The sequence below is a fragment of the Myotis yumanensis genome, unplaced genomic scaffold, assembly GCF_028538775.1.
Source record: "Myotis yumanensis isolate MYYU_CA2020_CCGP unplaced genomic scaffold, mMyoYum1.0.hap1 SCAF_2, whole genome shotgun sequence".
NCBI lineage: Eukaryota > Metazoa > Chordata > Mammalia > Chiroptera > Vespertilionidae > Myotis > Myotis yumanensis.
Window position 1 is genome coordinate 29753875 of NW_027223753.1, and position 24614 is coordinate 29778488.

The 24614-nt window shown below is 44.4% G+C and overlaps 1 protein-coding gene across 4 annotated transcripts; it reads right to left on the reverse strand.

The window, feature by feature from the left end:
- Nucleotides 1–1140: 1140 nt before the first annotated feature.
- Nucleotides 1141–21134, reverse strand: PPIH (peptidylprolyl isomerase H). 4 transcript variants are annotated; one of them, XM_070404979.1, is made up of 10 exons: nt 21037–21134; nt 20657–20721; nt 20384–20407; nt 20080–20124; nt 19792–19834; nt 16920–17012; nt 10641–10728; nt 10107–10147; nt 9245–9334; nt 1141–1318 (listed from the first exon to the last, which is right to left on the reverse strand). In XM_070404979.1, the coding sequence occupies exons 1-9, from the start codon at nt 21100–21102 to the stop codon at nt 9266–9268; spliced, it is 534 nt and encodes a 177-aa protein (XP_070261080.1). In that variant the 5' UTR covers nt 21103–21134; the 3' UTR covers nt 1141–1318; nt 9245–9265. The 4 variants fall into 4 exon arrangements, with proteins under 4 accessions (XP_070261080.1, XP_070261079.1, XP_070261082.1 ...); XM_070404978.1 differs by having other exon boundaries at nt 1141–1342; XM_070404980.1 differs by lacking the exon at nt 1141–1318 and adding an exon at nt 6829–8509.
- Nucleotides 21135–24614: the final 3480 nt, after the last annotated feature.

Below are 24614 nucleotides of genomic sequence, written 5' to 3' on the forward strand. Positions count from 1 at the left end.
AATGTTTATTGAGCACTTACTAGGTACTAGGGGCTGGGGACACAGCAGTAAACAAAACAAGTATTGACCAAATTTCCTGCCCTCATAAGGGGTCACATTCTAATACCACATGTATCAAAACTGTGCCTATCTCCTGTCACAAGCATGGGACACATCTTACACATCATTGCAGCTCGTGCCCAGGGCAGATTGGCATAGAATGCAGGTGCCAAGTATAACTGACAGTCACCTGAATGACCCATCACAAGAACATCAGCTCAGGATCCCAGCTGATCATTCTCCTTCCTTTCTCTTTATAACCCACCCTGTATAGTTGCGTGATCAGTTCTTTCTTCATTATGTCCCCTGAACCCTATTTATTTAGCTGTAGAGTTGTGTGGATATCTATACTCTAGCTTCCTTGTCCTGCCAATACACTGAAATGGCACTTTTGACCAGGTTCTATTGTCATAGAGTTCAGCTCTCTGTTCTTATGAGTCATCCTATCTGAGTCAGGAGAAAGGAGAAACAGGAGAACATAGACATTGCCTCATGAAAGGAACATCAGGGAACTCTTTATCTCTTGAACATTATACTGTGGGAACTTTTTATATTGGGTTGTTTCCTTTTAAAACTAACATTTGCAAGGCATGTTGTGTTTACAAGTTACCTTCATATCCACTCTCTTACTTGACCCTTTCAACAATGCTAGGAAGTAGATAGGTATTATTATCCCCATTTTATAGCGATAATAATACTTCTCAAGACTGGAACTGTTTTTTAAAAACAATCCAAGGTTCAAACCAAGATTTTTGACTAAATTATTCCCACTTTGTCATGATCAAGATACATTCCACCCAATGGTCTCCCATCCAGAAATATCCCAAGTTAGTGATTCTCTTCCCACAGGCTTCAGAACTACCAAACTAAACCTACTGCTGGGAACACCTTGGAACACCTTGGCCCTGGGGCTTTGCCTTCTTTGCTCAATCAGCTTGAACCTAAGGGGGAATGCTATAAATGCTTATAAATTTGGGGCATCAACTATATATAGCAAGGGCATGGCTCTGGTCCATACTGGTCTTGCAGTTGGAGAGCCAGGTCCACAATGGCCTAAAGCTAAGTTGTGAGGAGATGGGGCTATCATTACAACAACACACATACTAAAACAAAAAAACTTTATTTACAGTTGAAAAACATGGAAAATCCTGGGTTCTGAATTGTGATACTTCCAAGGTTTCTTGATCAAACAGGGCAACAGCAGGCCAGGAAGCAAACACAGGGGCCAATCCAATCCAGATTTTCCTACTCATGAGCATCACCCAGAGCAAGGGCAGGCCTACAATGGCAGATACATGGAGGTCTGTAAGGGATGGAAGAGATTAGCAGCTCAGAGGATTGGAATGGGACTTTCCATGAGACAACATTCCCACCTATTCTCTACATTCCTGATCCTCTTCGCAAAAGAGTAAAACCGGTCTGATTCTTGCCATAGGCCAGACCTTTGGTTTTCCAGAGCAAAGTTGAAAGTAAAAAAAAAAAAGTATATTACACAAGAACCAAGAAAAAACTAACATATACTGCTAAGTATATTATCTCATTATTTACCCTTTACAACTCTGTGCAATATACGTTATAAATTAAGCAAAGGAGAAAACTAGGGTCCCAAACAGTTCAATGGCTTGACAGTGATGGGGCTTCCTGATGTACTGGCACCAAAGCACATGTCTTTTGCCAGACCTGGAGCACTCTGTGGAGCTGTAGAACAAAGAGCAATCCTCCTTACCTGTGGGTTTTGGTCCCAGGGTCATACAGAAAGGAAATTGCACACCCTCTGTTTATGGCCTTTTAGTTGTACTAAAAGAACAGGGTGAGTTCACTCTGACACTACTCTCTCCTCCCCCAGAATGTGGCCACCGCCCCCCCCCCGCCCCCCTTCCAGAAGACAGGGAGTCCAGGTGTCAGATTGCAGGCTCAAAGAGAAGTCTAACTATGGGCCCTAATGCAGAATGTACAAAAATGTATAAATGCACTTATAAGTTGCATTGTGCTCCAGGACCCAAGCTCTATCATAGACCAGTCAGCATGGTCTCTGCCTCAAGAGAAAACCAAACACATTTGTGTTAATGCTGTAACAGAGAGATGAACCAAGTACTGGGAGCTCACAGGAGGGGATCACTGACTGCCTAGACCAGGGAAATGGAGATGGAGGGACCAGGGAATGATTCAAACTGATGTTAGTCACATGCACCTGGGAGGGGCCAGGAGGAACTAGGATTAGTTAAACCACATATATACAGTGTGTATTTATTATAAGACTAGTGACCCAGTGCACAAAATTCATGCACATTAAAAGGGAATTAGAGGAAATATTTTAATATCGCTATTTGTCCTTTCTCCACAATACAAGTGTCAGAGATGAAAGAAAATTAGTAAAATGTATATGAAAATCTTCTTCCTGTCAGAGTCTGGGGCGCGCCATGGAACCAGAGTCAAGTCCCCGCCCACCCACGTGTGCCTCAATATCGCGCGAGACCCAGACCCGGCTGGCCCCACCCCTGTCAAGCCCCGCCGGGTGGGGGCTGCAGCCTCAGGTCGCCTGGCCTGGCGCTGGGCTGGGGGGTGTGCCTTGAGGTCCCCCGTCAAGCCCTGCCAAGTGGGGGGTGCAGACTCAGGTCCCCCAACATGGGGCGGGGAGTGCGCCTTGAGGTTCCCCATCAAGCCCCGTGGGCGGGGGAAGGGGGGCATGGCCTGAGGTCCCCCAGCCTGGCACTGGGGCGGGGGGGGGCACGACCTGAGGTCCCCCATCAAGCCCTGCTGGGCTGGGGGCATGGCCTGAGGTCCCCCGTCAAGCCCTGCCCTACTGATTGCTCATTAAGGCTCGTTTCAGGAACTTGGCCTCTGCTGTGGGAGCAGCCATCTTGACTGTTACGGTGTGATGGTCAATTTGCATATTACCGCTTTATTAGATATGTGCTCAATATAGGAAATTCAAGCATACACAGGACAATATAAATTGAAAAAATTCTCTTTGCTGTCTCTACAGAGGTAACCATTATTAATAGTTGGCTACATATTACTATAGAAATTTCTGAAATAGTTATTCAAAATAAATAGTTGTATGGTTTATATAATAGACTATTTCTTTTTTTAAAATATATTTTATTGATTTTTTACAGAGAGGAAGGGAGAGGGCTAGAGAGTTAGAAACATCGATGAGAGAGAAACATTGACCAGCTGCCTCATGCACACCCCCTACCGGGGATGTGCCCACAACCAAGGTACATGCCCTTAACTGGAATCGAACCTGGGACCCTTCAGTCCGCAGGCCGACGCTCTATCCACTGAGCCAAACCGACCAAGGCTAATATACTATTTCTTGATGTTGTCACGTAATTTACCTTAGAAATCTTGCCAACACATTAAGATCTACTGCTTTCTGTAAGACCTGGTTCCAACATAGGGAGCTTTGCTTTTGTATAGTCATGCACCACTTAACATTTCGGTCAACAATGGACCACATGTATGATGGCAGTCCCTTAAGATTTTAACAGCTGAAAAATTCCTAGATTTAGTGATGTTGTAGCCACTACAACTTTGTAGTGCAAAGCATTACATGTTTATGATACTGCTGGTGTAAATAAACAAATGTACCGCACTGCTAGTCATATGAAAGTACAGCACATTCAATGATAACAACAATAAATGACTGGTGTATGTATTTACTATACTATACTTTTATTGCTATTTAAGAGTGTACTCTACTTAGGAAAGTTTGCTGCAAAATAGTGTGCTGTGCTTCACCAGCAGCATCTCATGCTTACCACATCTCCTGATTGCATCATTCTCTTGTGCTTGATTTAATCTCATGTTGTTTTAGAGATTTTGTGTAGCCTATGTGTTGAGTGTTTGTGATGTCTACAGTAGTGCACAGTAATGTCACTACTCACACTCACTCACTGGCTCACCCAGAGCAACTTCCAGTCCTGCAAGCTCCACTCATGGTTAAGTTAGTTTAAGTTTAAACTAACTTAAAAATGCCCTATACAGCTGTACCATTTTTAATCTTTTACATCATATTTTTACTATACCTTTTCTATGCTTAGATATGTTTTGTGCACAAATACTTATCGTGTTACAACTGCCTACAGCATTCAGCACAATAACATGCTGTACAGGTTTGCAGTCAAGAGCAATGGGCTATACCATACAGCCTACGTGTATAGTAGGTATTATCATCTAGGATTGTGTAAGTGCACTCTGTGATGTTCACACAACAGAATTGCCTAATGACACATTCTTAGAATGTATCCTAGTTAAGCGCCTGTGGCTGTACTGGATTGCCCTGGAACGGAGCCAGATATTCTCCTCTCCCCTCCCTTTTTAGCTGGGAGGGTTTCTGACTTTCAGGGCAGCGGACAAACTGTGTCACACACCCAGCAGGAACACATATATTTGTTGCCAAATCTGTAGTGCTCCCAAGACCCGTATTTTCATGCGGAACCTCTCTCTTGCCTGGACTACAGCAGTGGATACCTCACTGCCCTCTACCTCATCCTCCACATTGCTGCCAGAATCAACTTCTAACGAAGAAAATGCAAGCACAATGTTCTCTTGCTCAAAACCCTTCAGTGGCTCCTATTGATTTGGTTCTTTTTGGAAAGTCAGGCCCCCTTTTGAGAATTTCAGGAGAACAATGAACTCTCACCCAGGAAGAAAAGAAAAATGTACACAATGCCTGAAGCCCATCCCCACCCTCAGGATAACATATGAACTCTCAGCCTACACTGGTTCTCACAACTGGCCCTGGCCTCTGCCAACTTCACCTCTTCACTGTTTGCTTTTCCTATCTTCCTGCTTTGGCCATACTGAATTTGCAGTCTCCCACACACTTTCTGCTGCTCCTGTGCTTTGTTCATGCTGTTCCTCTGCCTGGAATGCCCTCCCCAGTTTCAGCCACCTGACAGGTTCTTATTCTTTCTTGTACTCAGTGGAAGCATCATCTCTTCTGCCGTCTTCACAACCATGCCAGGCAGACACAGGCATTCACACTTTCCTCACTTCGTCCTAAAGCCTCCAGTCCAGTGCTTTATTGCACTGTAACTGTCCGTTTCCCAAGACACTGTGAGTTCCTTGAAGGCAGGAACTGGGCTTTTCAAATTTGTAGCCTTATATGCAGTATGGGACCAGTCTTTTTTGGAAATTTATTTTTTCAATTCCAGTTGACAAATAATATTATATTAGCTTCAGGTATACTGCATAATGATTAGACATTTATATACCTTAAGAAGGGATCACCCAGTATGGGACCTATTTTAATTAATTAGTACTGATTTGTACAATAAAGAACCAGCAAATGTGCCACCAACATGTCTTTCATAACCTTTCTCTGCAGGGATGTATCACATCTACAGGATATCTCAGAATGGGGGACAGTGTTTCCTAAATCTCAATTATTCCAAATAGCACCTTCACAACCATTACCATATCCACTATCCACAGGTATGATTAATTTTCAACCTAATCACTATTTGAACTTCAATGCCTCATTATAAGCTGCAATAATTATAAAATTATATGTTGTGCTAATTACATATTTTTTCCTCAGATGCAAATATTAAAAGACATTCATTCCAGCACCACTGAAAGCGGCATTACCCACATTCCTCTGATAAGCGTTTGAGATGTTTGTTACAAACATAGAATCCAGGGTCCCACCTTAAACTAACTCAATCAAACTCTCCAGAGGGAGGGACCTGGGAATTAGTAGGTTTTTCAAATGCCCCCAAGTGATTCTTCTCTTTAGGGGAGTTTGGGAAACAATGAAGTAAAGTAAGTTCTCTACTGCTTGCCACAAATACCAGGTTTGGGGATCACAGGGAGGTGAGCAGCAATTCAGACTAGCAAGGTTGCCAGAGCCAACAGCCACTCCCTTTTCCAAGAGACTCTCAGGCTTTCAAAACAGAGGTTCCACCAGCCCCTATGTGATTGTAAGTAGCAAAGAACACAGTTCAGTCTATGACAGGAGAATCATGAGGGCCACGATTCACCTATGTATCTATGTATCAAATTGATCATAGAAAGCTTTCACAGGACCACAAGATAAAACCAAGGTTTCTACATGTAAAGCTGTACAGAAAACTTCACTTTAACTAAAATCAAAGTCAGAATCTAAGGCAAAATACAAAAGAGCTCTAAAAGAAAGTTTCAGAAGCAACCAATGAATGCATAAATAAATGGAACAACAAACTGATGTTTCTCTCTGTCTCTCTGTCTGTCTGCCTCTCACTCTCTTTTTTTTTTGTCTCAATAAGTAAAAAAAATAAATTAAAAAACTATTCAAATGTAATAGATACATAGATAGGTAGATAGATAGATAGATAAATAAATAAATAAATAAAAGTGTTTCAGCTCAGTTAGTTAGAGCATCTTCCCGATATGCCAAGGTTGTGGGTTTGATCCCCAGCCAGAGCACATATGACAGTCAACCAATGAGTGTATAGGTGAGTGGAGAAACAAATTGACATTTTTCTCTCTTTCTTCCTCTCTCTAAAAAATCAATTAAAAGATCTTTTAAAAGATTAAATAAAATTAAAAAGCGAGTCCCTCAGTCACATTAGCCACATTTTAAGTGTTCAATTGTCACATGCGGCTGGAAGCTACCATAACAGCACAAATGGAAAACATTTCCCCATCACAGAAAGGAATGTCTCCTGGACAGTCCTGGTCTAGAGGGCCTCTGGAACAGCAAATCGCCCCCATGGAATCTGTTCTGCTTGGGTTGCAGGCTGAGAAGAAGGGTTTTCATGGGGGCAAAGGTTCACATGATCTTTGCTAATAGTGGGTGAGGAGGGGAGAGCTCATGATCACCACCCTCAGAAATAGAACTCCCAACAAGGATTTCTACTAACTTTCTGTAAGAGACTCAGAAAATATAGAAAAGAGGCCCCAAACTTAAAGGATTTCTAAAATTTATTCTTTTAATCTTCTGTCCTCTGGTAGTGATCAGTGGTCAATCTCTAGAAGGATAAGGACGTCTGAGTTCAACTTTAGTTAGAGCAAAGAAATGAAGGGGAAAGGGAGGGAATGGCCAGCAGCTATTTAAGGGGAATACAGGTTGAGCCCTAGGGGCCCCCAGTCCCAGCAGAAAGGAAAGCTCAGGTGACAACTGGGCATGAGAGGGGACCATCTGGCTGGATGAGAGAGAAGTCCATGTGCAGTTTCCAGCACACACTTGTGCATTCCTGCCTCAGCATTTGCTCACACCAGTTCCCTGCCTGAAATGCCTGACATTCTCTCTCACTATTAACTCATGAAACAACATTTTACTGAATGCCTATAAGTACTACATATTGTGAACACAAAGTCATAGATAGAGATATAAACAGTCATTAAAGTGGTCTGGAATTTGACTACATCCCCATTTTGGAAAAAGACAGAATTCAGAAAAATAAATTCTAGATAATTTTGTAAGTATACAAATAGAACTAATGAAATATTAGAAAAAATATAGAAGACATTAGGATCTGAGGTAATAAGGACCTTTTTAAATAAGATAAAACACAAAAGCCATAAGGGAAAGACTGATAATTTGACCTCATCAAAATTTAGAACTTCTGTTTAACAAAGGATATAACCAAAGTTAAGATAAGCAACACACTGCCAATTTTTTCTTAAAACATATTCTGGAGAAAATAGTCACAACCTATAAAGAACTAAGACTCAGAATGTATAACTTTCAAATCATTAAGAAAGAGGAAAAATAAACTATATGCTACAACCATCTTATAGAATATTATGTCAGTTTTTTTTTTTTTTTAAATGAAATAGTTTTACTTGAACAGAGGAGGAATTCTTCAGACATAATGCCAAATGGAAAAACAATGATGAACAATACAGTATGATGCCATTTTGGAAGAACAAAATCTCCCAAAATTAGATAGGCAAAGAAAAGGCCCTGATGGCTACACATCAAACTGATAAAGAAGTTACCTCTGGGAGAGGAGTGGGACGGGGGCTGGGGTAGTAACAGGGGGGCTGGGGGACTTTAACTTTTGTGTGAAAATTTTTACAAGATCATATAAAGTTACTTAATAACCAACCAAAGGAAATATGTGAACCTTGATTGGATGAATTTTCCTATAGGTATAAAAGTTACACTGTGAGTAACTGGTGGAGTTTGAACAGGTATATTAGATGTTATTGTGGTTGTTTAGGATGTTCTTGTTTTCAGCAGTTGCTTACTGAAGTATTTATGGGTAAAGTTCAAGAAGTCTTCAATTTTCAAATGGGAAGAAAAGGAAGGAAGGAAGGAAGGAAAGGAAGGAAAGGAAGGAAAGGAAGGAAAGGAAGGAAAGGAAGGCAAGCAGCAGAGAGGAGGAGATGGAATGGGAATATGAGGGGATGAGAGAGGGAAAGAAAAAAACAAATGTCAAAGCAAAATGATAAAGTAAGAATGTTAATCACTGGTGAATCTAGGTGAAAGGTATATGGGTGTTGAATGTACTATTCTTCCAACTTTGCTACAGGCCTGAAAATGAGAGAGAGAGAGAGAGAGGAGAAACCATTTTAGCTGGAAGGGATCTATTTCTCCCTTGAATTCTTATACTTAGCAATGTCACTCATATTACTAGTGATCACCTCTCAGAATGTGTCTTATTCCCTGTAAGCTCCTGAAAGGTAGAGGCATCTTTCAATTCTTTGCACCCCTCTGCATGCCCAGCATGATGCTAGCACAGAGCCGGCAGGGGCAAGAATGGGTAGGAGTTGAGGTTGAGAAATGTGTCATGTTTACCTGTGAAGCTGGCAAATACAAAGTCAGGACCTGGAATTGCCCATCAGTTCTGATGAGAAGGGTGACAGGTCTATCTCCTGGCCACTTAGGCTGACCCAGCAGGGAGTCACCCAGAGCTGGTGCTCTCACCCAGAGCAGGTGCCAGATCTTTCTAGTAGGACTGCAGTCTGAGAACGCTATCAGAAACTGCCTATGGCTTTTAGTTTGATACTTTGTAAACTACAAAGTGGTAGAAAAGTAAAGTGCTCCAATAACCCTTTCTTTTTTGTCCTTTTTTGTGACCATAGGAGAGAGGAATTATCTCCATTTGACAGGTGAGGAAACAGGCTCAGAGAAGGGAAGTGACTTTTGCTAGGTCACCCAGAGAGGAAATGGGCTCAATCCCATGTCTTCAAGTCTAAGGTTCTCCCTGCTAGACCAAGCTGCCTTCTCTGGGGTGACTCCAAACCAGGAAGAGAAAGACACACTTACCTGATTCCGTCTTGCTCTGGATTACATCTCCCCACACTGTGAGATCACCACAGGCAACTTGGGCTTATTGTTGGGGCCTGTGGGAACATTCTAAGACAGAAAGCACAGTGGAGATTCAGATACTCAGACACTCATCAAACATTTACTGATGTCTGCCAGCCCCTGTGCTAAGGACTGAGGGCTCAGAGACTGATATGACAACAGTCCATGTCCTAACAGATAGGTAAAGCATATAATACAGATAAAAAATAAAACATACATTTAAGATATATCAAGTCTATGATATGTAATAAGTTATAAGAAAGTGTATACAGGGCAGAGAAAGCAATTAAATGTTGCTTAAAGAGGTCAGGGAAGGATTCACAGAATAGGGGATTATTTGAGCTGGATCAAGGATAAATGGGAAGAGGAAAAGAAAGGAGAAGAGCATTCCAGGTAAAGGAAACAGCATGAGCAACGGCTCAGGGGCAAGAAGGAAAAGGAGGCAGGGAGTATGGCACATTTAGAGGAAAGCTCAAGTAGCCTAATGTGACTGGAACATGGAGGTGGCAGTGGCAGAAGGGCTGTGAAGAGAGGCAGGGATGAGGTCAGGAGGGATCTTGAATGCAGTGCCGAGTAGGATTTTATCAAGTAGGTGAAGGGGCCACCACAGCCCAAATCTCAGTGTGCAATCAAGAGGCTAATTATAGGCCAAAAGCACTTGGGAGGCATGTGGTCTCTCCTCCCTTCCCTTGAGGAAGTCCATGTAATAGAGGTAATGGATGAAGACTGGGCCTAACAAACTGAAGCCACTCAGGATTCTCTAGCTCAGGTAGTACCAGATCAGAATGGCTGAGGAAGAGGAAATCAAAACAGGACTTACCTCAATCTTTCTCATCACTAGAAGTCCATCAATGATTTTTCCTGTAGGAAGAGTATGAACTGGATTTTACTATTCTCATTTGCATAGCATTTTCCAGCTTCCAATGCCCCTTCTCACACCACTGTCTCATTTGATCCCCATACCAATTTCAGGAAATTGAGATCCCATGGAGGTGAAATGACTTACCCAAGGTCACAGATAGTAAGCAGCAGAATTAGGGCTCAAACCTAAATCTGAGCAATTGCAAAGCTCCACTGCACCATGCTGCCTGAGTGGTATTTCTTAAATGCTACCATCCGGAGGTTTTCCCCTTAGACATACATATCACCCAAGTGGCTATGCACTTTACCAGATGGCCCCTTTGTCCTTACACATCCTCCCCACCTCCCACCTCCCACTTCCACTTTCCCCACTACTGCACAGAGCAGTTAAACAAGTCAAGACCTCTGGGTATGAGAGTGTGGGGACTGGCTCTTTTGGGAGTCCTACTTTGAGTGAATGGGCCCAGGACCATAGAACAGGAGTAGGACTCACCAAACACTACGTGCTTCCCATCCAGCCAATCACACTTAGAGCAGGTGATGAAGAACTGGCAGCCATTTGTACTGGGACCACTATTTGCCTGATGGAAACCAAACATACCTGCAGTGAGTTTTCCTTGCCATGCTAGCTGAAGGGCAAGATTCCCCAAAGAGCCTGTGGCTCTGATTGCTCCACACTTTCTTTCAGCAAAACTGACTGAGCATTTATGAGCCAGGGTCTGAGCTAGGATACAGAAATGAGGAGGCTACACATCTCTGCCCTCAAGGAACTAGATCCGTGAATAAATGTACATTTCCCCTACAGTACGAATTTTTATAATGGGAACAACTGTTTATGGGACCTGACTTGCTCTATTTAGTCCAATATTAGTTATAACTGAATTATAGTTATACATTAGTAACTAGGTGAGAAGAGTTCTATTGTCTATGCCATAAACTGTTTTGTCTGAATGGTTTTTCTATAACAATGGTAATTTAAAAATTTTAAGAAAGTGCACTAAGTTGCCATTCCTATGCTAGAAAAAAAGACATTTGCTTTTTACTGGTACATCCCAAATCCTACATTATTGAATTTTGAGGAAAAGTGTTTTTTAAAATAGAATCTGAACCTCGCTAGCCATCTCTCTCCAATTTTCCTCCTTTGTGGGGAGCCGCTATAGGGTTAAACCTCGGACTGACCTATTGGCAAAGTCACAAACAAGTCCCAGCTTGGAGGGCACAGTCCTCTTAAGCATAATTAGGCTTGACCTTATAAGGCTCCCTAGATCTTACCTGGGAAGCTAATAGGCTGAGGGAAGTGCAACAAGAACAAAAACAAGTGAAACTCACAAGAACAGTGTAAACAAGTGAAACTCACAAGAACAGTGTAACTTTGGTAACCACTACCTTGTTTACCTCTGACTATAAAAATAAAGGCTCAGCTTGCCTCTGGATCTTTCTCTGTGGCCTCAGCCAGGCACAGGAAGATCCACGGAGACTAAAGAGAGCTAGAGAGTTCCGAACGCTGCCTCCGTGTAAAACATTCTTCGCCAACTCCGTCCACACCTTTGGGAACCCCTGGACCGCTGGGGCTGGACCCCGGCACGCCTTTAAAATGTTTTTACATCATTATATTTAACTAGAGGCCCGATGCACGAAATTCATGCAAAAGCTCGGCCCTCACAGCCCTGGCTGCCTCGGCCCTTATGGCCCCGGCTGCCTCGCAGCCTCACCCACTGGTTGTTCCAAAAGGCCGTTCTGCTGTCAGGTCTAATTAGCATATTAGCTCTTTATTATATCGGACTAGAGGCCTGGTGCACAAAATTTGTGCATGGGGGTGGGATGGGGTCCCTCAGCCTGGCCTGCACCCTCTTGCAATCCAAGACCACTAGCTCCTAACTGCTGGCCTGCCTGCCTGCCTCATTGCCTCTAACCACTTGCCTGCCTGCCTCATTGCTCCTAACTGCCTCTGCCTCGGCCCCAGTGGCTCCGTCCGGAATGACGTCTGGAAGGTCGTTTGGCTGTCTGATCTAATTAGCATGTTACTCTTTTATTATTATAGAGTCCCAGTGCACAAATTCATGCACGGGTGAGGCCGGCCTGCCCAGCCCCAATCGGATTGGGGCCAGGACTGTGGGAAGTTGGCTAGCTGGCCCACCCCCAAGTGGGGGGGGGGGGGCCAACTGTGGGGAGGGGCTATGGGCGGTGGGCAGGCTGGACCCACCCCCAATTGGTGTGGGAGGGGCCAATCGGGGTGGGGCTGGCTTGGGGGAGGGGCTGCGGGCCAATCAGTGTGTTGGGGGTGGGGCCAGCTGCAGGGAGGGGCTCTGGGCAGTGGGCTGGCCAGCCCCATCCCCGAATGGGGTTGGGGGGGCCAATTGGGGGCTACTGGCCTGGGGAAGGGGCCATGGGTGGTTGGCCGGCTGGCCCTGCCCGATTGGAGTGGGGGGCTGATTGGGGCAGAGCTGGCTGGGGGGAGGGGCTGCAGGCCGATTGGGGTGGTGGGAGCCCATTGAGGGCAGGGCTGGCAGGGGGAGGGGCTGCAGGAAGTTGGTCTGCCAGCCCCACCCCCTGATTGGGAGGGTTTGCTGGCCACAGTGGGCGTCATAGCAACTGGTCGTTATGGCCATTAAGGTGTTCTGGTCGCTGGCATTTTATATATATACTAGAGGCCCAGTGCACAGATTTGTGCACCAGTGGGGTCCTTCAGCCTGGCCTGCATGGGTTGGGCCAAAACCAGCTCTCTGACATCCCCCAATGGGTCCCAGATTGCGAGAGGGCACAGGCCAGGCCAAGGGACCCCACTGGTGCACAAATCCGTGTACCAGGCCTCTAGTATGCATATAAGATCTTTGGTTAATCTCTTCCCGCTGTCCCTCCACTCTCCTCCTCCCTCTCCTCTGAGATTCATCAGTCTGTTCCATGTTTCCATGCCTGTGGTTTCCATTCCTGTGTTGAGTGTCTGCCCCCTGGTGGTCAGTGCACGTCATAGCTACCAGTCAGACGGTTGAGCAGTCAGCCAGTAGGGCGGTCACTTAGATATATGTGTGTGTGTGTGTGTGTGTGTGTGTGTGTGTGTGTGTGTATATATATATATATATATATATATAGACTAGAGGCCTGGTGCACGAAAATTCATGCAAGAGTAGGCCTTCCTTCCACCGGCTGCTGACATCAGTTTCCCTCTAGCACCCGGGACCTAGGCTTTCCTTCTCTGGCCACCAGCAGGCACCCGGGACCCGGGCTGGCTTCCTGCCGGCCCCATCTTCGTCAGGAAGGATGTCTGGAATGATTAGCATATTATCCTTTTATTGTTATAGATAACATATTGTAAAGAGACATTTGACTGTCATATGAAGTGTATTTTTGTTCATTATATATTGATCCCCCTAAACTGCCTTTAATATGCTAAATTCAGACTTTTGTATACCAGCAAACCCAAGTTAAGTTTCAGCAGCACTATCTTACAACAATGTCTGTGTAACTATGAATATATTATTGCATACTTCCCTTATTTAAAAAAAAAATGACTAGAAAATGGAAAACTGAAAGTGCTAATATTATTAAAAGCGTAGGTCTCATAAAACTACTACTGCCCAGCCAGCATGGCTCAGTGGTTGAGCTTTGACCTATAAACCAGGAGGTCATGGTTCGATTTCCAGCCAGGTTTTGGGCTTATCCCAGTATGGCACATTCAGGAGGCAGCCAATCAGTTATTCTCCGTCATTATTGATGTTTCAATCTCCCTCTCCCTTCCTCTCTGGAATCAATTTAAAAAAAAAACACACAAAAAAAACCTACTACTGTGCAAAAATTGCACATTATTAGATAGATAACTAGACTTAATCAGAGATTCAACTTGAATTAGTTGATCCTGTGCTCAACTGTGAAGGAATAAAAATGTTTATGAAATACTAAAAATACATTAAAGACATTGTCTAAGGGTAAGCTCTAATTAGGGATTTCATATTACACTTTAGAAATTCCCAATGTGAGATGAAGTTACTTTAGTTTTTTTGTACATGTATTCAGAAACATCTCATATGAAAATAAGGCACTGTCTGAGCCAGTCAGAGGGATGAGGGATAGGCTTCCCAGGGGTCCCAATTCATTCTTTCATTCTATTTACTTATCTATTTATCTACCATCCATCCATCCATCCAATCAATTTTGCTGCTCTATGTCTAAACATTTATTAGCAAGATAACATATTTTTATAGCTCAGGGGACACTCTCTGCCTGTAGCCATTTCTTTATTCATTCTTCAAGGCAGTATAACTCATTGGCTTGGAGAATTAGCTCTGTCTGGAACCCTGGAATCAAATGAACTAGCTTGAATCCCAGCTCTACCCCTGACTGTGATTTAGTTTAGTCACATGATCTCTCTGTGCCTCAGTTTCCTCATTTGTACCTATCTTAGAGATGTTGAGAAGATTAAAATAAATTAATGCAATTAAGATGCTTGTTGAGTAAGTGCTCAATAAACATTAGTGGTTATTCTGATTATCTTCCACTCACTAATTAAAATCTGCTCAACACCTTTCGGTATCAGGTGTAAGGCTTAGAGATCAACAAGACCCAGTACCTGCCCTTGAGAAACTCATGATTTAGTGGAAAATAGAAGCAAAAACAATTATGCTACAAGATATGTGGCAGGCCCTGGCCAGTGTGGCTTAGTTGGAGCATCGTCCTGCACACGGAAAGATCTCAGACACATACCCAGGTTGCAGTAGGGCACATAGCGGGAGGCAACCGATGGCTGTTTCTCTCTCACATCAATGTTTCTCTCTCTCAAAACCAATGAATATATTCTCGGGTGAGGATTTTTTTAAAGATGTATGTGGCAGCACAACTCAACCAATGTAAGCCTCAAGGGTGCATAGACCAAGACTTCCTTCCATTTTCCTGACTCTTCCATAGATGCTAACATAGTGGCATGCTCTTAGAGGGGTTCTAATCCTAGGGAAGATCCAAGCCACTTCACTCCTTACCTGCACTTGCCCAGCCTGGCTTTCCTAAAAGGGGGCTTGTATATTGCTTGCTGTGCTAGTCTCCCTCAGCCTCCTGACTGGTTCTCTGCCCCAGCCTCTCCATTCCCACCTGCCACTCACAATGCAGCTAGGGTTTTTGTTCTAAAACACAAAGTTGATCAACCCTCCTCAAAAAAGTGTATGGCTCTCCATGACCGATGAAAGAAAATCCACACACCTTATCCTTACCCTGCCACTTGAAGCTCATCAAGAGCCAGATAACCTGCCTCTGCAGTGGTCTCTACTGGCCACTGTGTCCATCATTCGCATCCTGTTTTCAGCACCTTCCTCATTTTCTGTCCCTTGACTATGTCTCATGTCATCTGGTATAGAACTCTTTCAAGAACTCAAATGTCCCCTCCTCTGTGAAGCAGCCTTGCCCAACCCCCAGCAGCAATTATTCTCATTCCTTGGGGCTCTCACGGGATTTTTACATGAAGGTGCCCTTACCTTAATACAGTGATGGCATGGATTACACTATACTAGACTTATCATTTTGCACATATGAAGCCATTAGATGTTAAGTGACACAAAGGCAGGGATCAGATCTTATGCCTTACCATGACGCCTGGAACAGAGTGGATTTCGACAAATCTTTACTTGATGAATGCCTGAGTAGATGAGTGGTAGAGCAGGCAAGCAGGACAGAGAATGTGCATGTAAATATTGGGTCTAGGACAGTGGTTGGCAAACTGCGGCTCACGAGCCACATGCGGCTCTTTGGCCCCTTGAGTGTGGCCACGAAGTTTCAATCACACTGTACGTGCGCGCCCGCACGTGGTATTTTGTGGAAGAGCCACACTCAAGGGGCCACAGTTTGCCGACCACTGGTCTAGGGGATTAAGAGTTGGGACACTGACAGAGGGAAATGGGTGATGAGCAGGGAGGAGGGAGAGGGTAGGAGAGTGAGAGAGAAGCAAGGTGGGAGGGGTAAGGGAAAAGGAGGAGTGAAGGGTGAATAAGGGGAAATGAAAGGGGAATGAGCATGGAGAGTGAGCAGGGGTAGGGTACATGAGGGGTTTCAAGTGAGATGGGCAGGGGGACTGTGAAAGCGGAGTGACATGTGTGAGTGAGTGTTATATGTAGGGAGGGAATGCAAGGACAAAGGAGTAGGAGTGGTGAGCAAGGAGAGGTAAGTGAATGGAAGGGAGTGACCAGCCAGTAGGCAGTGTGAGTGAATGGCACTGAGAGTCTTTGCAAGCCAAGCAATGAACGAGTGAGCATTGGATCTTGAAAGCATGACTGGATGCATTCTGAGCAGCAAGGCTAAATGCCCAGCCACATGTTTTGACTCAAACAAAAGGCTTTGTGGCTCAGTTGGTTGAGCACCGACACATGCACCAAGAGGTTGCCAGTTCAATTCCCGGTCAGGGCACATGCCCAGGTTATAGGCTTGATCCCCGTTGGGAGTCATACAGGAGGCAGCTGATTGATGTTTCTCTCTCATCAATGTTTTTCTCTCTCTCTCTCTCCCTCCCTCCCTCCCTCCCTCCCTCCCTCCTTCCCTCTCTTTTAGGAAATCAATAAAAACATTTTTTAAAAAAAGGAAGGAAACACATAGCCGAGTTCAGTTTCACTTCCCAGCCCAACAAAATCAAACCAGACTGATGAAAAAAGTAGGCATGACAGAGGTGAATCCTGGGTTGAGCAAGAAAAGAAAAGCATTTGCTTCCATTTAAAGACACAGCACTGAGCCTCAAGAGGGACCCAGAAACCAGCTGGCTATAAATCTAACCCAAAATCTTGATTTGGACCTCACTTACCATGGAAAGCAGGCCTGGAGCTGAGTGTCTAAGTTTAAAATTTTCATCTGCAAATGGCCCCCGGTAAATACTGGCAACTCCAGTACCATCTCCCTGAGCAAACAGAGGGGAAGTGTTAGCAACTTGTACGTGCTGGGCCCCCCAAAGGCTGGAAAAAGACAGCTGCTGCACCTAGATCCTAGTGGACTTCCTTAAAGTCCACTCTTGTTGGCCACTTTGGGAGCCACACCTCTTTGATCCTATCCTGCAATCAAAGCAAGCCCCTTTCAAGGCACCTGCAGCCCACAAACTGGTCAGGCCTTCTCACAGATTGGGTAAAAGAGGTCACAGTTGGGCCTCTAGAAAGATAGGTTAAGACCCTGGCAAAGTAGGGAACCATACAGTGGCCACATACATAATCCTTGCCATTCCTAGAGACTCCCATGTCTGCAGCATATAGAAATTCCCACCTAAATGACTGGTATGTGGGTGGGTGGGCTCTTAGAAGTCTAGAGTGTACAATGTGATACTACCCTCCTGGCCAAAGTTGATTGGTCCAGGGGAGGACTCTAATTTGCCAATAAACCCAGGGGACATATCAGTCTCTGTAATCAAACTATCTACTGCTCTCCAGAAGCCAGAGTAGGGAAAATGACAAAATTAATTTTCAGAACAAACAACAGAAAGCAACTTAAATCTTTAACAATAGTGAACTGACCAAATAAATTCACTGTCTATTCATTATGGACTATTAGGGAGCTAACAGAAAAAAATGTTTTGGAAGAAGACTTCATGACAAGGGAAAATTCAGACAATAAGTACAAAAAAATTAAAACATATGTGATCTAAGTCTGTTAAAAATTGTATTTGACACACATGCATTTGCAAAGATAAGACTGGAAACTTTAAACTAAAATGACAAGAGTTTATGCCTTGAGAGATGACATTTTATTTTTTGCACTTTTCTTTTACAGCCAGAAAGAAAAACAAGTATGACTAAAATAAACAAATATTCTTGGTTTAACTTTAGAATGTCTTAAATTCTGCTTCTTTTGCCTCTTGCTCATTCTATTTTTAATTATCTAAGGGTGGTTCTGAGCAATTGCTTCTAATACTCAGCCTTCTGGCTGATCAACTATTGTCTAGTCCTGGGGCTATCAGCAAGTGATTGGATGTGCCTAGCAATGACCAGTAAAAAGTTGGTCCTGTCCCTGCTAGACCAATATGGCAATAATAGAGCCTATGGTAAGAAAGGAAAAAGGCAGAATAGCTTTGCAGCACTTCTTACCAGCTAACAAAAAAAAAGCACATGGCCACTCTAAGTTCTACTACCATCAGTAGTGGCCAAGGGCTGCAAACTTAATTGCCTATGGAGCAGGTTACATAAATAAGGGAAGCAGATGGTAGGGACTATGGTAAGATGGCAAGGACACACCTTGCCTAAAAGGAGCAGTTATTTAATTCCAACCAATTGTCACTGCATGAGAAACACAAGCCTAGTGCATTTTCCATTATTTAGAGAGAAAACAAAACTCCAGAACTTTTTGGTGAAATTTACCACTTTTACAACATCATACAGATGAAACAAAACATATCTGAAAACCTGATTTCCCCTAAAATCTGCCACTTTGTAACCTTCCCTAGATAGGAAAGAGAGAGATCTTTAAAAACTCCTAAGTCAATAAATAAGTATACATGTGAAAGAGAAAGAATGTCTCCCAGATCCAAGAAATCAGCAACATGGCTACTTAAATGATACTAATAAGAAAGACCATGTATAGAAGTGGGTGGGTTTGGACAAAAGTAGGTTTAAGAAAGAAAAAATGGCCCTGGCTGATGTGGCTCAGTTGGTTGAGCATCAACCCATGAACCAAAAGACTGCCGGTTGGATTCCCGGTCAGGGCATGTACCTAGTTACGGGCTCCAGTGGGGCGTGCAGAAGGCAGCTGATTGATGTTTCTATCTCACATCAGTATTTCTCTCTCTCTCTAAAATGAATAAAAACATTTTTTTAAAGAAAAAGAAAAAATGTGGTTTATACAGCAACCTCTAAGGTCAGGGGGAGGGCAGAAGACTTAATATTGGGAACACACACACAATTTCAAAAGTCATGCTTAATAGAGGACTATTCCATTGGGCTCTCCCAGTGATTAGAGGAAACATCCCTCCAGAATTATCTACCTCTCTTGCTGACTCCTTGTCCACTAATCAACTTCTGATTAAAAACTCAGTTTTCCAGGCACTGCGATGCAGGAGTGGAAGGGAAAATGGGACATAAGCACTTAGCTCATTGGAAAGGGACTTACTACTATTTTTTTTAAATGTATTTTTATTGATTTCAGAGAAGAAGGGAGAGGGAGAGAGATATAGAAACATTCAATGATGAGAGAGAATCATCAATCAGCTGCCTCCTGCGTGCCCCACATTGGGGATGGAGTCCGAAACCCGGGCATATGCCTTGACATCGAACCGTGATCTCCTGGTTCATAGGTTGAAGCTCAACACTGAGCCACACCAGCTGGGCAGGACTTATTACTATTTAGTTAAAATAAATTGCAACTGATTCCTAGCTAAGTTTCATGTAATTAATTAATTTGGAGCTGTCCTGCTTCCTCTACAGGTATGTGGAAAAGTTCCGTTTCTGGCTCTAAAAGGCTGATCAAAGTGCTGATGTCTGTCATCTAATGGTACAGAGAGTAGTAGCCAGCAACATTCAAGGGCATTCCCATCCCCATTCCCCCGCCCACCCCCTCATCAAGCCTCGGTATTGTTCTCAAGCCTTAAGACTGAGTTCCTGTAGTAAAAACAGTAGACCTAGCAATAACCAACCAACCAAACAAACAAAAACACAAAACAAGTTTATAAGTCCTTGATAGGAAAGAGCAGTACTTACATTAACAAAATCTCCACCCTGAATCATGAAATCCTTTATGACTCTGAAACAGAGAACAAAAGATTCTGAGCTACGACTCAGGTTTAGAAAAACATTGACTTAAAAAAAAGAAAAGAAAAAGAAACATTGACTTGGTCATTGTAATTTAAATCAATCAATCCTTGAGCTCACAAAAACATTCTTTCTCAATATCTAAGAATTATCCTACGGTTTTATTTTCCTCTAAAGAGACCAATCCCCCAAGGAAGTAATTCTAAAAGCCCCCAGGATGTTTGCCATGGGCCTTACCTGTGGAAAGTGCTTCCTTTGTATCCTATAGGAACCCCATCCTTTCTATGACCAAAAAGAAAGATTGGAAATGAGGTCAGGTACCCATGGGCCTTTCCAGTTTACCACACATTTGAACTCTCCTAAAGATGGCAGGGACCAGAGAGAGGAAGGCAAATGAACTGAAGATAGACCCGCGGGGGATTACCTTCAATCACTGTCACCAGCAATCATTCAAGGCCTTCGTGGTTCCCCAATACCCTCACTGCAGCCCCTGGACACCCCTCAGGAGCAAGCAGATAAGGCAACCACGTCTGAGACTGACCTGAATTCCCCAGTGCAGAACTGCCTGAAAGGGAAAAGAGTGAAGGGCTCGGTCACCATGACATCACAGCTGCAAGCGCCCCTCCCCTCCGGGGGGAGAGCACCGACACGGTCGCCAGCAAGCCCACCCATCGGCCAGCCAGACGTGCAGACCCCCAGACATACAGATTAACAACATAAACTGACACGGGACAGTCAAAACAGAGGAATCAGATCCACTCCGCAGGCCGCGTTCTGGTTCGGTTTACCAGGCAGAGCTGGAGTTCGTCCTCACCTAAAGTTCTCGGCTGTCTTAGGCACAACGTCTGCAAAGAGCTCGATCTTCATCCGGCCAACTTCCTGCAACCGGCGGGAGACGGTCAGGGGGCCTCGCGGAGCAGGGACCACGAAGGGCCGAGCCCTCCCTCCCGCAGGTACCTGATCTCTCCGCCTCCTCAGCCCATCTTTTCGTTCCGCCCAGACCTACCACACGCGGGGCGCTGGGAAGGGCAAGACTCATCCTACTCCTCTCAGCACGCCCCGCAGTTCGGCAGGTTCTGGCACAAATTCACTTTCTGGCTTCCCGAGCCCGCTATCCCCAGGCGGATGGGTTCTGCCTGCCTGGCCCGGTGCCGTTTCCTTTCGGCGAAGGGCTGGTGGCTCCCTGGACCTCACCTGGCCGCCAATGCTGACATCAAAGAACACCACGGGGTTGACAGGGCTTGAATTTGCCACCGCCATGGCTCTGACCCGGAAGCAGAAGTCGGGAGCTTGGGCTTCCGGCGAATCTCATCCCAACTCCGCGGGGTGGGTATCAGGCGCAAGCGCGGGAAGAGCCGCTGGTGACTGGGCCCCGCCCCCTGGAGCCCCGCCCCGCCCCCTCCGCGGAGGACTCCTGGGTTTCCTCCGGGAAACTGGGTGATGCTTCGGTGGCGGCGGGTTCATTCGGTCCTGACCATGAGACTTCCTCTCTCTCTCTCTCTCTCTCTCTCTTTCTTTTTTAATATATTTTATTGATTTTTACAGAGAGGAAGGGAGAGGGATAGAGAGTTAGAAACATCAATGAGAGAGAAACATCGATCAGCCGCCTCCTGCACACCTCCCACTGGGGATGTGCCCGCAACCAAGGTACATGCCCTTGACCGGAATCGAACCTGGGACCCTTGAGTCCGCAGGCCCATGCTCTATCCACTGAGCCAAACCGGCCAGGGCACTTCCACCATCTCTTAGTTCACTTGACTCTCCCCGGAATCGGGGATGAGGAACGGGGTGGGGAGAGAGGGGGACGCAGGTGCAAATGGAGCAGGTAGGAAGAGGAGGAATGCCTGGGCCTTTTTTTGCTCCAGGTTGGTGGGCATCCTACACACATGGCTACAGATTATTCTCGCTCAGGCTAGGGCGTTGGACTAGGCAGTCTCCAGGGTCCTTGGCCCTTGCGGCTAAGATATCGGCACCATCACACGTGCTGCTTCTTGCCCCTGCCGACACTACTCTGCCGGCCCCAGGAAGGCAGGAACTCTGTTCATCCTCAGCACTCAGAGCAGCCAGGCAAGCAAGGTATGCTCAGCAAACACGCCCCTTCCTCGAAGGCAGTAAACTAGAATGTTTGTTCCCAGTTCTGCCACAGCTTCCATTTTTGTCACTTCAATTCATTCTCAGCAGAGTAGCTAGAGCTTTTAAAATAAGTCTGCTAAATCACTCCTGGCTTTCCGTATTTAGACTAAAATCCAATTCCTTACGTACAAAGGCCTACATTAGATTATCTGGCTGCCACCAACTGGGCCTCATTTGGTATTATTTGTCCACAGTTACTATACTCTGGCCTTTCTGTTCCTCAAAGTCATGGGGTGGATACAGTCATTTCCCCGCTTATCTTGAGTTTTCACCTTCCTCCTTTCAGTTATTTGCTATCAACTACAGTCTGACAGTTGATCTGATAACCAAGACACCTATTAAGTGACTAATGGGCAGGTAGTATATACAGTGTGAATCAGACACTAAAAATAGTAAATGAGCCCTGCCAGGTTTGGCTCAGTGGATAGAACGTTGGCCTGTGGACTGGGGGGTCCCAGGTTCGACTCCGGTCAAGGGCACATGCCTGGGTTGCAGTGCCATACAGAGTTCAGTACCATTCATGGTTTCAGGCATCCACTGGGGGTTTTGGAATGTATCCACCTCAGATAAGGGGAACTATTGTCCCCTCTTAAGGACCTGGTACTAGCTGTTAACTGTCTTTAATACTTTTCTAGATCCTAATGGGGGCGGGGAGTGTGCCTTGTAGTTTACGTCTCACTTAGATGGGAACATTGCATCCAATCTAAAGTGGTCTTTTATACAAATACAGCAGTGATTTATTTTATTCATGCCACTTACCATCCAAAATTATATGGTCAGTTTCTCCACCTCACCCCCTGCCACACAAGCATACCTTCCAACCTAATAGCATATTAACTATGAAAGCAGAGACTCTCCTTGTCTGTCTTCACAGGTGTGCCTAGTGTCTACTATTGAATAGTAGACTTTCACAGCAGCATAATCTTTTTTTAAAAAAAATATATTTTATTGATTTTTTACAGAGAGGAAAGGAGAGGGAGAGTTAGAAACATCGATGAGAAAGAAACATTGATTCAGCTGCCTCCTGCACACTCCCCACTGGGGATGTGCCCGCAACCCAGGTACATGCCCTTGACCAGAATCGAACCTGGGACCTTTCAGTCTGCAGGCTGACGCTCTATCCACTGAGCCAAACCGGCTAGGGCTAGCATAATCTTTAAATAGTGAAAAAGTAGAAATAGGAATTCAATAATGGATTCAATGAATTGAGTGAAGGAAGGTGAATGTGGGCAAGATTTGGAGTCAGAGCATGCATTCATACCTATTATTTCCTATATCCTTTGATCATCCTTTTTAGTTGGTGGTCCGAGGAGGCAGGGGTTGCACATAAAAATTCAGTATGTCTCAACTTATGGGGTCTCTTTTTTTTTTTTTTTTTTTAAATATATTTTATTGATTTTTTACAGAGAGGAAGGGAGAGAGATAGAGAGTCAGAAACATCGATGAGAGAGAAACATCGGTCAGCTGCCTCCTGCACATCTCCTACTGGAGATGTGCCCGCAACCCAGGTACATGCCCTTGACCGGAATCGAACCTGGGACCTTTCAGTCCGCAGGCCGACGCTCTATCCACTGAGCCAAACTGGTTTCGGCTGGGGTCTCTTTATTTCTGTGTTTTTCCCTCCCCCTCTCTATCTCCAATTGAAGATGGAGAAGGAGGGAAAGGGGGAAGAAGCAGCAGCAGAAATCACCCTTCAGTATAGTTTTATACTAAGTATTTTTAATATATTTTTATTGATTTCAGAGAGGAAGGGAGAGGGAGAGAGAGAAAAAAATCAATGATGAGAGAGAATTATCGGTCATATGCCTCCTGCACACCCCACACAAGGATTTGAGCCCAAAACCTGGGCATATGCCCTGACTTGGAATTGAACCATGATCTCCTGGTTCATAGGTCAATGCTCAACCTCTGCGCCACACTGGCTGGGCTATACCAAGTATTTTAGAATAAAAATTTTAATTGATAATATCCGTTTTTTTTTTTTTAGTTTGTATTATTTTATTTCTTTTCAACAATATTTTCATATATTTTTCTCCTCCACTTGTTTTCTTTTTTTTTTAAATCTTTATTGTTCAGATTATTACATTTGTTCCTCTTTTTTCCCCCCATAACTCCCCTCCTTCCAGCTCCCACCCCACCCTCCACCCTCACTCCCCACCCGCTGAGTTCATCCATAGGTGCATGATTTTTGTCCAGTCACTTCCCGCATCTCCCACACCTCTTTTCCCCTAAGAATAGTCAGTCCATTCCCTTTCTATGTCCCTGATTCATTATAATCACCAGTTCATTCTGTACATCAGGTTATTTATTCTCTTGATTCTTAGATTCATTTGTTGATAGATGCATATTTGTTGTTCCTAATTTGTATCTTTACCTTTTTCTTCTTCTTCCTCTTCTTAAAGGATACCTTTCAGCATTTCATATAATACTGGTTTGGCGGTGATGAACTCCTTTAGTTTTTCCTTATCTGTGAAGCTCTTTATCTGACCTTCAATTCTGAATGATAGCTTTGCTGGATAAAGTAATCTTGGTTGTAGGTTCTTGGTATTCAGCACTTTGAAAATTTCTTGCCATTCCCTTCTGGCCTGCAAAGTTTCTGTTGAGAAATCAGCTGACAGTCGTATGGGTATTCCCTTGTA